The sequence below is a fragment of the Trematomus bernacchii genome, unplaced genomic scaffold, assembly GCF_902827165.1.
Source record: "Trematomus bernacchii unplaced genomic scaffold, fTreBer1.1, whole genome shotgun sequence".
In the NCBI taxonomy this organism is placed as follows: domain Eukaryota; kingdom Metazoa; phylum Chordata; class Actinopteri; order Perciformes; family Nototheniidae; genus Trematomus; species Trematomus bernacchii.
In genome coordinates, this window is record NW_022987966.1 from 2,985,617 (window position 1) to 3,001,114 (window position 15,498).

The 15,498-nt window shown below is 41.9% G+C and overlaps 1 protein-coding gene across 1 annotated transcript; it reads left to right on the forward strand.

The window, feature by feature from the left end:
* Positions 1-461: 461 nt before the first annotated feature.
* On the forward strand, positions 462-14,667 carry LOC117471127 (calpain small subunit 1-like). The gene is made up of 11 exons (XM_034115928.1): positions 462-623; positions 1,794-1,848; positions 1,986-2,022; positions 2,278-2,370; positions 8,291-8,348; positions 8,509-8,573; positions 9,852-9,920; positions 10,102-10,180; positions 10,429-10,545; positions 10,883-10,941; positions 14,305-14,667. Exons 2-11 carry the CDS (start codon positions 1,802-1,804, stop codon positions 14,329-14,331), a joined length of 651 nt encoding a protein of 216 aa, XP_033971819.1. The 5' UTR covers positions 462-623; positions 1,794-1,801; the 3' UTR covers positions 14,332-14,667.
* The last annotated feature ends 831 nt before the right edge of the window (positions 14,668-15,498 follow it).

Genomic DNA, 15,498 nt, shown 5'->3' on the forward strand with positions numbered 1-15,498 from the left:
TTAATGAAAATCCTTCAAATACTGAGGAATGCACTTTTAAAATAGCATGACTCTGCAATGTCTGAGCATTCTGGCCAGCTCCTGAAAGCACTACTGTCTCTGTGTCCTGCAGGAATGTGGTGGATGTTAGGACCTGGGGGCCGTCTCTCCCAGTGTGTGTGTGTGTGTGTGTGTGTGTGTGTGTGTGTGTGTGTGTGTGTGTGTGTGTGTGTGTGTGTGTGTGTGTGTGTGTGTGTGTGTGTGTGTGTGTGTGTGTGTGTGTGTGTGTGTGTGTGTGTGTGTGTGTGTGTGTGTGTGTGTGTGTGTGTGTGTGTGTGTGTGTGTGTGTGTGGTTGGTAGGGTGGGGTTGATGACGCATTGAAAAAGAACTCGGATCTTTTTGCTCAACTGGTTTTGTGAACTCTGGCAGTGGGAGTGTCCTCCTGCCTGAATAGCTGCTCTCTCTCTCTCTCTCTCTCTCTCTCTCTCTCTCTCTCTCTCTCTCTCTCTCTCTCTCTCTCTATCTCTCTCTCACACACACACACACACACACACACACAATCTCTCTCTCTCTCTATCTGTGCCTTCAGCTCTCTCGCCCTGTCAGCCTCTCCTGTCTCTCCACAGCATTAGCAGAAGTCACAGTAAGTACTAAAAACTGCTTCTTGTCATGATTGTTACTGTATATTTCAGTCTAAATACAGGTCTGATGTGCTTAGTGAACTGTTAGTCTTGGGTGTGCCGGTTTTATGAAGTGTGTGTTTATGTTGTTGAACCGTATTGTATTGTGTGTTTGTGCTGAAACCTGACACTGTACCGGAAGGTAAAGGCTTGTTGTGAAGCTTAGAGTTGGAAAAGTACCGAATAAAATAGGGGGGAAAGAATCCAGTCCTTTCAAAAATGTTGCTTTGGTGAAAACAGACAGGGAGTGGCTGTAAAGTGTATTTCAATAAGTTCAGTTATTAACAAAGTAACATGTAAAAAGCAGAGTCAGACTGTCAGACGGATATGAAGGAAATATTTAGATCTGTTGTTTATACAGATGTACCACAGTGAAACATACTTCATAGCAAGTAAAAAAATCATGCATTCAACTACTGATTTACAAATTGTAGAAGCAAAATGCACTGAAGCCTTCAAAGTAAATACACAGCATACATAGTTCAGAACAGCTCCTTGCAAAGTGTTATAATATATATTTTCTCACAACAAGTATTTTATTAAAAGGCAGTTAGTCGATTAAGTTGTAAATTGAAAACTATTTGGATGACAGATTGTTAATTAAGATTTATAAAATAAATATGTTCAAAGGTTTTAAAATGGGAGAATTCTCTGCTTTTCCTGGTCATTTTTAAATAATTTATTGTAAATTCTTGATTTACACCTTGGTAAACCTAATATTTGACTTCAATATTTACACAAGAACAAGGAATCTGATATTGTTACTTTTTGCTTCACAATATTGTGATGGACAGTTTTCTGTTTTACAGAGGAAACTATTGATTAAAGAACAAATAAATGAACATAATACACACTTGGGTTGTATAATCTCAAAAAACACATCATATCTTATACACCAGGCTGCCTACAGTCTTAAATAATTGTTTCAACATTTTTTTTTCTGACTAAAATCTATCAACACAACGGTTCATCAGTCTAGTGCTAGAGTTATGTAACAAAACTCTAGCACTAGATGTTCCGTTGTGTTGATAGATTTTATGCTTTTGTATAAAACTGTATCTATTTCACACAGGTAAATTCTTGCATTACATTTTTTGTTCATACCTGATGTTTTCAATTTTTTTTTGGAACAGACGACAAAATGAATCTCGCGAAAAGACTGATTGGAGGCATCATTGATGTTGTAAGGTGAGCACAAACTGTTTTCAAGGAGGCCTACATCTAAGTGCTAAGCTAGGCTAACCATGTTCTCGGCCTATCACTGTATCGAGATCGATCTTCTAACGGCTGTTCTCTTTCTCATGTCTTTTTTCTTTCTCCGACAGCAACATCGATCCGGCTCAGTTTGTGCCATCATCACCTGTAAGTACAGATGCCAGGAAATACTGGGTTTAAAACCTGATGAATCAGCAAAAGCTCCTTCTCATGCTAACACATCCTATTTGTCTAAAGTATTTGTTAGTCCTTCTCAAACAAATCTATTAACCATAACGTCTCACAGATCATATATCTCATCTGACCCAAATGTATCACTTTTTAAATGTCGACCTGTTCCCACGTTATGCCCCAATCTCTAACTGTGTGTGTGTGTGTGTGTGTGTGTGTGTGTATTTGCAGCCTCCTCAACGCAGACCTCTAAACTTCGCTGAGGCTCACGAGAATGATGAGGAGAAACAGTTTCGGAGAGTTTTCCAACAGCTGGCTGGAGATGTGAGTCCATAATATTGCTTATTTATGTATTATATTCCTGAATGCTCTCCTGTCTGCGTGCTCTGCATTCTTTGTTTTTAGTTTGAGTTTTTCCTGTAAATCTGTGGTACCCACCCATTTCCTCTCTATCCTCCCAACACACATACGCCTCCATAATGAGTTGGAAAGTAACAGGAACAGGGAGACACAGATATTAACCTCACTCAGATTTCACGTTCTGCTGAAAACTGAAATGTAACCGATGACTTCCTACCATGAAACACTGTACAGTATATTGTTGTTAATTTCGTCAAGTTATCCGACATTTGTGTGAATTGTCATAATAATGCTGCGTTTCACACAACTCATCACAATTCCAGAGCTCCTTCCAGGTGTTCTACTTATAAACTTCAGTCAAATGCATGTACCTGATCCCCCCCGACTGAAGAAGCAAAAGCTGTATATAAGAAATGGACATACTGTAGTCACCAATACATCCACATTTGTTTATTGACAACGTTTTTCAAACTTCAATATGGAAGTTATTTTGTTGATATTTTTTTACGGTATATTACATGTCATTTATAGCTGATGCTTTTATCCAAAGCGACTTACAAACACTTCAAACCATCGGCATGCCTATGGGAGCATTCTGGGGTTAAGTATCTTGCCCATGTACACTTTGGCGTGTTGGATGCAGGGTTAGGGTTAGGGCTGGGGATCGAACCACTAGTCTCAGGCCCCGTCCACACGGAGACGAAACGGATTTCGAACCGAAGTCGATTTCAAAAAAGTCTTCCGTCCAAAAGGAATCGGCTCAAGAATCGTGTCCGTCCACACGGAACCGCTCGAAACCGCTCGAAACCGCTCGAAACCGCTCGAAACCGCTGGAGACGCTGTAGTACATATGCCAGGCCTGTAAGTGGCGCTGTACTTCCGCCACAAAATACACCAAAAGCAGCTATTAAGACCCCCCGAGCATGGTTGCCATGGTTGCCTGGTTGCCCTTCTGTTTATTCTCCGCGGTGGATTTAGCAACATGTAGTTCATGTAGTTCTCCATGTCCACTTGTTGCTGATGGTTGTGGTAGAGGAGCTGTAGATTTGTCCACTAACATCTGTATCATGGTCAGTAGCGTCTGGAGCTCGAACGCAACCCTGTGATCCGCCATTGTTGTTGTTGTTGTTGGCGAAACGCATCAGCAATGATGCGGGGGTGAGCAGGAGAGGTGGGGAGAGGCGGGGCTATGGCGCCATCGATTCAGGAAATGATGGTATAGGGCGTACACACAAGCGTGTGCCGCAAGCGTTTCGTCTCCAGACTTACCCACTTTGGGAGCCGTTTTCAAAGTGTATCGGTTTCGGGCTCCGAAGCCGCGGCTCCGTTTCGGCTTCGTGTGGACGAACCGACTCTATACGATAAAGAACTTTAGCGGATACAACTGAAATCGTCTCCGTGTGGACGGGGCCTCAGATTGGTAGACACCCAATTTGAACAGACTGGCAATTTATGGCCCACGAAAGGTTTCAAATGATAAACCACAAGGGCTTTCAGAAGGGATAGAAAAAGGTCATACATTTCTACTAAAGGAAGTAGAAAGGTCAGACTTTGCTTCCAATTTTTGCTTTTCTCAGTCTTGGGAGAGGGGTTGTCGCGGTATCAGATTTTCACGACATGATAATCGTGGTCAAAATATTTCACATAACAACATTATGTCCATTGAACATTTGAAAAAAGTTAAAACAATAATAATATCAGTCAAATGTATATTGAACTTTGCGTATTGTGTCCTTTGTCTCTTTTTTTGGTAAATTAATTACAAAATAATAGTGTTCAATAGAGAGGAGTCCTGGTTATTTGCATAAAACACATTTCAAATAACTCACAATTATTGATAGCTTTTTTTTATATAAATATTTGTTTTCATTAAAGAATCTCTTGGCATTACTAGTTTTAATAAAGGTAATAAGATGCTTAGAACGAGCGTCCAATGTCAATTTTACATTGCTTGGAAAACCTTGAAAAAGAAAACTGAACTAGCAAAGAAAAAACTGTTGCTGCTTACCTTTAGATAGTTTATTAGTCTATCATAGTATTTTGATCTAGCTAGCATTTTTCTATCTGAGGAGTACGTTTATGTTTTAGTTGGTTCTATTTCGTTTTTGTGTAATTCAATCGTGTCCTTAAAAGTGTGTACATACTTCAAATGTCAATGCAGTGATCTTTGTGGTGACTTTCTACGCCTCTTTAACCGGAGGTATGATACATTCTGCCGCACCTTGTTTCAGTTTCTTATTTTCCTCACTGGAAAACAAGTATTGGGAAGTAAATATGTGGAGGCTTTTCTCTGTTTGATTACTCAACTGAATGTTTACCTGATTTGCCTGCTCAGCAAGTTTTAAAGCACATTTGTTAATCAGTGGCTCTTTCTCTCTGCTCTTCACCTGATACTTCATCACCTCACCACACCTGTCTGCCTGCTGTCGGCTGCATTCCAAACCCCACCCTCTGCTGTCCCAACCCCTCTGTTCTCACTCTGTTCTCGCTCTTACTCCTTTATGCCCAGCAGGTTCTGTAGCTTCTACCTGTCCAATGTACCTTTAGGCAGCCTTCCAATCTTACCTTCAGTTAATATCATTAACAAAATAATAAACTTGACTTTAGTGTTAGGCAAGGCAAGTTTATTAATACAGCACCTTTCAACACAAGGCAATTCAAAGTGCTTTACAAAAATAAAAAACATTAAGATTACATAATAAAATGGTATTTTAAACAGTGATTGAAAAGCAATTGAATGTCCCCTACATACTCTTCCAGTCTATTTGTAGCTTATAAAATGAAATGGTCCCACAATCTAGTTGGAGATTAGATTAAAATGTGGAAACTCCAGGGGTTGTCCCGGACACTTCTCTTTCCTGTGTTTGCTGTCAGATAACTGCATCTCTGTGCATGCCCACAGAACTGTATGTGCCTTATTAATATAAACCTGGCAGAATGGGCCTACCGGGCAGGCCCAGGAGCCAAAAGTGACTCCATTGGCTTTCATCAACAAAAGGACTCCTTATCCTAATTCCAAACGAACCCGTACACCCTCCCACTGCGTGACGGGGTGAACTCTGCCTGTAGTCTCTCTCTCAGCTGAATTAGGTTCTTTCTTTAAACTGGAGAGTTTAAATACGGTGGCAAGCTTCGGGACAAACTCCCCTCTCCCTGGCAGAAACGGGACCTGTAGTAACCTTTTCTGTAACCGTGATTTAGAAATCAGCATTTCTTGGACAAAAAATCATAAATAACAATAGTGATACAACTCAAAAACTTTAGAAGTGTTTCCTTTTTTATGAACCTCCTCATCAAACGTGTACCATTTTGTAGACTAGACATGGCTATATACAGTATGATCCTAGCTAAAGATAAAATGACCATGTGATATTCAAGTTGTTGACATCTGTATGACAGTATAAATTGTCGATCTATTTTGTGCAGTTTACAAGTAAATGTTTGCACAGAACACATTTTACACAGCATGTTCAATGACGGACACAAACAGGGTAGCACCTGGTCAGGTAGGGCAGGTGGTTGAGTCAGGACCGATGCAGAAAACCTGTTGGAGGGTTTAAAAACCCACTCCCCACTAGTTGGTTTGAAACTTAATGTGGCAGACCCTCCATGCGAATGCGCAAAGGAAGTGGAAGCCTGGAGGGGAATGGTGTAGAGTAGACGCTTAAAAACCAGGAAGAGATTAACAATGACTACAAAGAAACATAAACCAACTACAAAGATATGCAAAACAGCTGCAAGGAGGACACAATGAGACTCACATTGACTTTGAACAGGGAGCAAAATCCCTATGAAGAGACATATCGATACAAAAGGAAACAGATACAGCTACATAAAGAGCAAAACCTTGAGGAGAGCCTGGGTTCTAATCTGAACTACTGTCAGATGGATGAAAATAACATACATTTATGAGGGTAAAAACGCTGTCAAAGGCATATGATCTAAGACATTTGCAGGGAAACAACGTTTGACATGAATAGATGATAAACTACTGTCCAATCAGTATTAGTCTAGTGTTATCTTTCCTGCATGGTTGGACACACACACACACACACACACACACACACACACACACACACACACACACACACACAGAGAGAGAGAGAGAGAGCTCTTTCTCTGCATTCTTGCCATTGTCTGGCAGGACGGCACTTAAGCTGAGGGGCGTAGTGTGTGTGTGTTTGCGTGCGTGTATGTGTGTTTTTCTCTGACTCATCAGAGGGGTGTGTGCACCAGTTATTCTAGATCACATCAGGATTTCAGTGGGTGGATTTTCTAAATCAACAGCAGTAATGAGGCTGATGATGAAGAGGATGAAGACGGCTGTAGTAGTAAAGTAACCCCACCCACCTAGCGGCTGGTAGAGGTGGGGTCGGCTGTGGTTACTGTTCCAGAAACTTGGCTTTAGCTTTCAAAGGTTCAAACCCCGAGTATGTAACACAGCACATACAGCGCCTGGAAAAAAGTGGGCGGGTGGAGTTTAGTTTGGAAAGTTTAGTTTATCTAAGTTTAGTATACTATAGTTGAGTGTAATATAATTGAGTTAGTTTAATATACAAGTAAAATGGAGTTTATTTGAATTAGTTGAGATTGGTTGAGTATAGTTTAGTTATGTTTAATTTAGTATACTAGCTAAATTGAGTTTGTTTGGTTAAATTAGTTGAGTTTAGTTGAGTATAGTTTTGTGTTGTTGGGTCGAGTTTAGTTGAGTATAGTTTTAGTTCAGTTATGTTTAGTTTAGTTAAATATACTTATTTTTAGTATAGTTTGGTTTGGTTCAGTTGAATTGAGTATATTAAGTATAGTTTAGATTAGTTTATTGCTTTAGTTGTCAGGGACCATGTACAAAAAGCCTAGGCAGGTCAACACAAAATACAACACATGCAATTCAATGACAACATTAACACATATGATATCACAACATATTTCATACAAGCGCACTAAAACTAATACCCTTCACATAACGTGTACATTTCTTTCTTCAAAATGTAAAGACTAGATATTTAAATAAGTTAAATAAAATAACAACATGAATATCAAAAGGCTAAACTATGTGTTCATGATCTGGTGTGAAAACCAGGAGAAGTGAGCGTGGGTTTGTTGACTTAAGTTGAGTATATTTAAGTCTAGTATAGTTTAGTTAAGTTAAATTGAAGTTATGAGTTAAGTTAGTTTAGTTTAGATATGTTAGTTGATATAGTTTGAAATGTGCAATGTCTTTACCCTAATGACCCTAATGACCCTTTGGCCTTTTCATTTCAGTTTTGTTCTTCTTAACTCACAATGCACAAAGTTTCACCATTAAACCATAAATACTCGTTACCCAAAGATATCATGATATTGCATGGCAGTGTTTTGGCAACGGGCAGAAAAGCTAAGAATTAGGAGATTTCTGTTTCAGAAGTGAGTCAGAAGCTGGAAAATATAAAAGGAAACAGCTTGAGTTGGTTTGAGTCACGCTCAGATCTGCTGTGACTCACTTTGGGCTTCCTCTGAGAGAACACAATCCAAGCATGAACACCCTTTCTGTGTGTGTGTGTGTGTGTGTGTGTGTGTGTGTGTGTGTGTGTGTGTGTGTGTGTGTGTGTGTGTGTGTGTGTGTGTGTGTGTGTGTGTGTGTGTGTGTGTGTGTGTGTGTGTGTGTGTGTGTGTGTGTGTGTGTGTGTGTGTGTGTGTGTGTGTGTGTGTGTGTGTGTGTGTGTGTGTGTGTGTGTGTGTGTGTGTGTGTGTGTGTGTGTGTGTGTGTGTGTGTGTGTGTGTGTGTGTGTGTGTGTGTGTGTGTGTGTGTGTGTGTGTGTGTGTGTGTGTGTGTGTGTGTGTGTGTGTGTGTGTGTGTGTGTGTGTGTGTGTGTGTGTGTGTGTGCGTGTGTGTGTGTTTTAACAGGACATGGAGGTGAGCCCCAAAGAGCTGATGGACATCCTCAACAGAATCATCGGCAAACGTGAGTCTGACTAAGGCCTGACATGTTTTGTTTGGCAATGATACTATATATGATATTTTAGTTATTCTCACAGTACTTTGTGTTCTTGCTTTCAGTACTTTGTAGTGTTTCTTACTGATGTAGGTTTTTTGAAGGTTATATCACTTATTGTTTGTTTCAGACGGAGGCCTGAAGACTGACGGTTTCAGCATCGAGTCCTGCAGAAGCATGGTTGCTGTAATGGATGTATCCTTTCACAAAACAAGCGCTAACAGGATACATTACCAATGAGACTGAGGACTACTGCATGTCAGTAATGTTATTAGTATTACCAGCAGCAGGAGCAGTTAGTAGTAGTGGTACTTAGTGATGGGCAATGACCTTGGCATGTCATCAGTATCGGCAGATAAAGGATATACCGTTTTAATCAGACTAGCTAAGCAATTTTTGGAAAATATCTAATGTTGTCAATTCACACAACCATAAACACAATAGTATATATAATGAGTGGTGCTAGTAGAAGTTCAGAACAAATTGTGGAAGTAGAAGCAGCCGTAGCATTATTTCTAGTCCTAGAAATTGTAGTGGGCGCTGTGGCTCTTAGCCCCACCTTAGCCCCACCATGAAAAATGTTAAAGTAAGCAAAATGTTAAATGTTGAGAACACGGCTTGCGAAAATATACGTGTCGTGTCCACAACACACAAACTGATCCTGCTGTAACAACAAGTGCACGTTACTGATGCAATATGGTTGAGACCATTCGGGCTTATGCTAGAAGAGGGGTGCAAGGAATAGTCTAAGTAGTGGGGGAGTTTTATACACTAAAGGTGTGGAAATTCTCTGGCGTTATAATATCAGCGCGGCCGTGGTCAGATCAAAATAAATGAATAGACCTAGAGCCAATCAGAGCAACGAAACGTTGGGTCTGCGTCATGCCTTACTGATTGAGATCAATCGGAACCGCCATTCAGTATCCCCATTGGATCTTCAACGTGTACTATCATACGTCACGTTCACAGTGATCCCTTTTTATTTACTACAAGACACGTGTTCCTTTTTATTTCATACAGTTCCATTTTGATTGAGACAGGGAAATAATCGAAACCTCACGCGTGGCGTTTCACTGTCAAGGGGGCGATATAGCGTGTATGTAATTACATTGCAAATATACAGACTTGATCCCCACCACTGTATGGGTTAGCCCTACCATAGATTACCCAACAAAAATACTTTGGCGCCGCCACTGCCCAAAAATATGGCCAACGTGTGTGAGATAGTGAATGCTGACTTGTATATGTTAAAGTGCAGTTGAGAAGACTGGAAACGTGCTATATAAAGTCCATATACCATTTAGAAATAGAAATGGTAGGAGCAGCTGAAGCAGTAGATGTGGAAGTGTAGTAGTTTACTGTTTGAGTTTGCAGAGCTCTGTTTAAATCAAACAGTATAAACCTGTGACTATGTAAAACTGCTCTATGTGTTCTTTGTTGAGAGAGTTTGACCTTTGACCCTGCTCCCTTCAGAGTGACAGCACAGGGAAACTGGGCTTCCACGAGTTCAAATACATGTGGAACAACATCAAGAAATGGCAGGTCAGTTCACCGCAGAGGAAATCTTCTTCATCTTTATAAGCTAATAATCAGTCTGCTGTTCAACTGGGTTTAGGGTTCAATTCCCAGTCTGTAGAAATACCACGTCACCACGCCAACAAGCACACATTCTGTCAAATAACTCAAAGATGTTGGGTTAAATGTTCGTTGTTTATTTTTTCAGGGTATCTACTTAAAATATGATTGTGATGGTTCAGGTACCATCAGCTCTGATGAGCTGCCCAAAGCCTTTACAGCTGCAGGTAAGAAGCATACTGTGTGTGTGTGTGTGTGTGTGTGTGTGTGTGTGTGTGTGTGTGTGTGTGTGTGTGTGTGTGTGTGTGTGTGTGTGTGTGTGTGTGTGTGTGTGTGTGTGTGTGTGTGTGTGTGTGTGTGTGTGTGTGTGTGTGTGTGTGTGTGTGTGTGTGTGTGTGTGTGTGTGTGTGTGTGTGTGTGTGTGTACATTGTGTAACTTTGGGTAACATTTCAAACTGTGATTGTGCGTTTCCAGGTTTCCCTCTGAATAAACAGCTCTTTACGTTGATTGTACGTCGCTATAGCGATGAGCATGGCAGCATGGACTTTGACAATTTCATTGGCTGCCTGGTACGGCTGGACGCCATGTGCAGTGAGTCTCTTCCTCCTCCTCCTCCTCCTCCTCCTCCTCCTCCTCCTCCTCCTCACCTCTCTCATCCTCTGTCCTCTGAAGCCTAATATATGTTCATAATATCTCATATTTTAGACTTTAAATGATGGTTTTATACAAGAACGCATAATTGTAATCACATTAATTTAGCCATACAAATAACTTTTCAACCGTGAAAATGTTTTAAAATAAAAATCTTTATTTTCTGCAAATCACAATTTACTCAACCTTTATTGTAACGTTCCTTTAAACTTGTTTTCAATTGTGTGTGTGTGTGTGTGTGTGTGTGTGTGTGTGTGTGTGTGTGTGTGTTCTCCAGGAGCCTTTAAGACTCTGGATAAGGACAACAGCGGCAGCATCGACCTGGATATTAAGGAGGTAAAACAGTTTAGCTGTGATTCTTTAAATTCATCCACAGAATGTACAAATGGATACATTTCCATAATAATGGGAGTTGTACTTTGTTCTAAACACAAAACTAATGTCTCTAAAAGCAGTGCACGTACAACAAGCAAAGACACATGCCTTAATGCAAAAGCATTGTTTTGTAACGTGAATGAAATAGAGAAAACTAAAAAATAACCTTTAAAAAATAACAGCAAAACAATTTAGCCTATTAAAAATAGCACAAATAATTGTAAAACTAAAAAGTTAAAACGATTTCAAATGAATACAAATTTTCATAAAAGGGATTAAATATAGAAAGAACTAAAAAAAGAACAAAAACAAAACATATAGCCTATATAAATAAATAATTTGTATTTTTTTAAAAGCCCAAATATTTGTTAAACTGTGTTGAAAATAAATTAAAGTTAATAATAATAATAATAATAATACATTTTATTTGTAGGCGCCTTTCATGACACCCAAGGACACCGTACAATTTGTTAAAAAATAAATAAATAAAACGCTAATAGGCAGCAAAACATGATAAAAACACAAACAGGAAATCATGGAGGAGACAGTCAAGTGGACACAAATTAAACATATAATAGGGAGGACTACAGTGAGTAGGCAGATTTGAACAGGTGGGTTTTTAATTGGGATTTGAATATGGTGATTGTGTCTGACTGTCGGATGTGCGGGGGGAGGGAGTTCCAGAGTCTGGGAGCAGTGCAGCTAAAAGCCCGAGCACCCATGGTGACGAGGCGTGGGGTGGGGACGGTTAGCAGACCAGCAGAGGAGGAGCGGAGGGAGCGAGACGGGGTGTACTCCTGAAGAAGGTCAGCCAGATAGGGGGGGGCCAGGTTATGTAGGGCTTTGTAAGTGAGCAGTAGGTTTTTGAAGTTGATGCGTGATTGAACGGGGAGCCAGTGGAGTTGGATGAGGGTGATGTGTTCTGAGGCCTTGGTGCCGGTGATGATCCGGGCTGCAGAGTTCTGTATGATTTGTAGTTTGTTGATGAGCTTGGTGGGGATGCCTGAGAGGATGGCGTTACAGTAGTCGATGCGGGAGGTGACAAAGGCATTGACCAGGATTTCAGTGTTTGATTGAGAAAGGGATGGGCGGAGTCTGGAGATGTTGCGTATGTGGAAGAAGGCAGTCCGGGTGATGTTATTTATGTGAGGTGAAAATGAGAGGGAGCTGTCCAGGATGACACCAAGGCTCTTAACTTGGCCAGAGAAGGGGATGGAGTAGCCATCAATGATGAGGTTGGAGGCAGGGGAGGATGAGGTTTTGGAGAGGGTGGTTTTGGTGCCAACCAGCAGGGCTTCGGTTTTGCTGCCGTTGAGCTTTAGGAAGTTCCTGCTCATCCAGTTCCTGATGTCCTGGAGGCAGTTGGTGAGAGAGGTTGGGGGGAGGGCAGTGTTGGGTTTGCTGGAAATGTAGACCTGTGTATCATCGGCGTAACAGTGGAAATGGACATTGTGATGACGGAGGATAGTGCCAAGGGGGAGTAGGTAGATGATAAACAGGAGTGGACCCAATACTGACCCCTGAGGAACACCATGTGAGACAGTAGAGCAGCTTGACCGGTGGGTGCTGAGACGGACATATTGTTTTCTGTCTGTGAGGTAGGATGAAAACCATGAGAGTGCAGTACCAGTGATCCCAATGTCTGCCAAGCGTTTGATAAGCAGTGGGTGCGAGATGGTGTCAAAGGCAGCTGTGAGGTCAAGGAGGATTAGGATGGTGAGCAGTCCAGAGTCCGCTGCACGGAGGAGGTCGTTGGTGATTTTTACCAGCGTTGTTTCGGTGCTGTGCTTTGAGCGGAAACCCGATTGGAAGGGTTCATGAAGGTTGTTTTTGTCCAGGTGTTGTTGAAGTTGGTCAGCAACCACTCTTTCAAGGGTTTTTGAGATGAAGGAGAGGTTAGAGATGGGCCTGTAGTTATTCAGGTCATCTCGGTCAGCTCCAGGTTTTTTGAGTGTTGGTGTTATTGCAGCAGTTTTGAGGTTTGGCGGTACAGTTCCAGTTGCGAGGGACGAGTTAATGATTCTTGTGATCAAGGGGCAAGTAGAGGGCACACAGGCTTTAACGAGGGCAGTGGGGAGTGGGTCAAGCTGACATGTAGTAGGTTTGGATTTACGGATGAGCTCAGTGATGGAGAACTCAGTAGCTGTCGAAAAATTGGACAGGGTGGGGATTAGCTGGTGACTGGTGGAGCTCAGCCACTGTGGGTCGTCTTTGGAGGTGCTAGATGCAGCCAGTTGCAGGTGGATGGTGTTGATTTTGCTAGTGAAGAAATTCAGAAAGTCATTGCAGTCATCAGATGAGATGTCTGTGGGGAGAGTTGTGGGCGGTTGAAGTAGGTGTCTGACGGTTGAGAAGAGGTTTCTCGTGTTACCTTTTCCAGAACTGATGAGGTTGGAGTAGTAGGAGGACTTAGCGGTGGTGAGGGCGTTCTTGTAAAGGCAGAGATGTTCTTTGTAGAGCTGTATGTGGATTAAGAGTCCAGTCTTTTTGCACAGACGTTCAAGACGCCGGCCAGTGGTTTTTAGCTGGTGGAGGGCAGCAGTGTACCAGGGAGCAGTGTGCACAAATGAGACTATGCGAGACTTCAGGGGAGCCAGCGCATCCAGGGAAGATGCGAGACAGTTGTTGTAGTGACTCACCACTTCAGCAGGGGTTGAGGAGGAGGATGGGGGTGGACTGGGCACGGAGGTAATAAGGGAGTTAAGGTCTCTGGGGTCAATGCGTTTGATGTTTCTGAAGGTAATGGTCCGCAGTGCTCTTGTTTTAGATAGGGGGACATTTACCTCAAAAAGCACAGATTTATGGTCAGAGATGGGGAACTCAGCATCAGTGAGGTTAAAAGGAGTGACACCGGTGCAACAGACTAGGTCTAATATGTGACCTTTGTTGTGGGTTGGAAAATTGACATATTGTGTAATACTAAGACACTCAAGGAGTGAGATGAAGTCCTTTGCAAAACCATTAGCGTGGTTATCAATATGAATATTAAAATCACCCAGGATGATGACAGTGGGGGACATAGCACATATTGTTGTTAATAAGGCTGAGAATTCTGTGAGGAAAGCAGCTGAGGGCTTCGGTGGTCTGTAGATATAATATTCATATTCATAATAATAAGGGGGATTAAATAAAAAACACCAACATTTACATTTGAATAGTTACTGATTTGTTTTGGAATACTTACCACACACTTACCACACACTTACCACTTACAATACTAGTGTAGTATTTTCACACAGTAGTACTTTATCTACAACTGGAAATGAGGTCAGGAAATGATCTGAGGAGCAGCGCACTAACTCTGCTTCTGTTTCTGTCCCTCAGTGGCTTCAGCTGACCATGTACTCTTAAGGCGACGGAGAGAAGCTGCTCCACAAAACATTACTTTATCTCATCCCGACCCCCTCCCAATCCTCTCACTACACTACACTACTCACTGTGTGTGTGCGCGCTTGCTTGTGCAATAGAACCCCGCTGTCTCCATGGGACCAAAGTGTCAGCATAGAGCTCAAGTCAAGAAAGAAACCAAAGTGGGACCAAAGTGGAGCTGAAGCCGACTGTTGCACCGTCCTCCTGCTAGCCTCCCATCGTTACAGTTTTGTATGTTTTGTGTTTTACAGCCAATTATAGAGGATTATTGTTTTTTAACAGAAACTCAATAAAGTCAAACAACTGACATTCAAGTTCTGATGCGACCTGTGATTATTTCTGTTTTCTTGCAAGTTGTGTTTCTTCATGTTTAAAACAAATGTGTTCTTTTTAATACGGGATGCAATCGTGTCTCATATAGCGCGTTCACACCAAGTACTTTGCAGTACTTAGTTCCGGCACTCAGAGCCCCGGCACTTTTTACCCCAGGGCACTTAGTACAGATCGCGTTCACACCGGAGTACTTTTCCCTGAGGGAAGATTACGCAAATGAGCCGCTGACGTCACTTCTTCTTCTTCTGCTTTGGGTTTACTGGCAGGCCACAAACCACTTCACGGCGAGTACAGTAGGTGGCGGTATGCACCTTAAAGTTGTTTGCAATCCGCTACAAAAACAAGAGAAGAAGAAGAAAAACTTCCCGCGTATACTGCGACGCCCACCCACTCGCTGTACATTAGGCGTTTGTTGTTTACCTTCCGACCTCAGACATGATGGAGATGGAGTCGACTGAAGTTGTGCTGTTTGTGCTCATGTTATACAGCTTTGTAACTGAGTTAATGCAGCCTGAGCAACTTGCGTACAATAACAAAACAAGCCGAGCACGAGTGGTGGTGGAGAACGCTTTTGCCATTATCGTGAGCATCTTGTCCTCCGTTTCCTGGGCCTTGGTTAACAGCACCATCTGATCCCCGTGCATCGACTCTTTCACCACGGCACGCCGGTCCTCCAACGCCTCGACGGTGTCAAAGAAATTCACATCCCGTGCCCGCTTTGCTAAGAGGGAAAATAAGCAAGATACAAGATCTGTTTAGTCGCCATGTAGTTTTACAACATACTAGGAATGTGTTTACTAGTCAACATTGGACAGG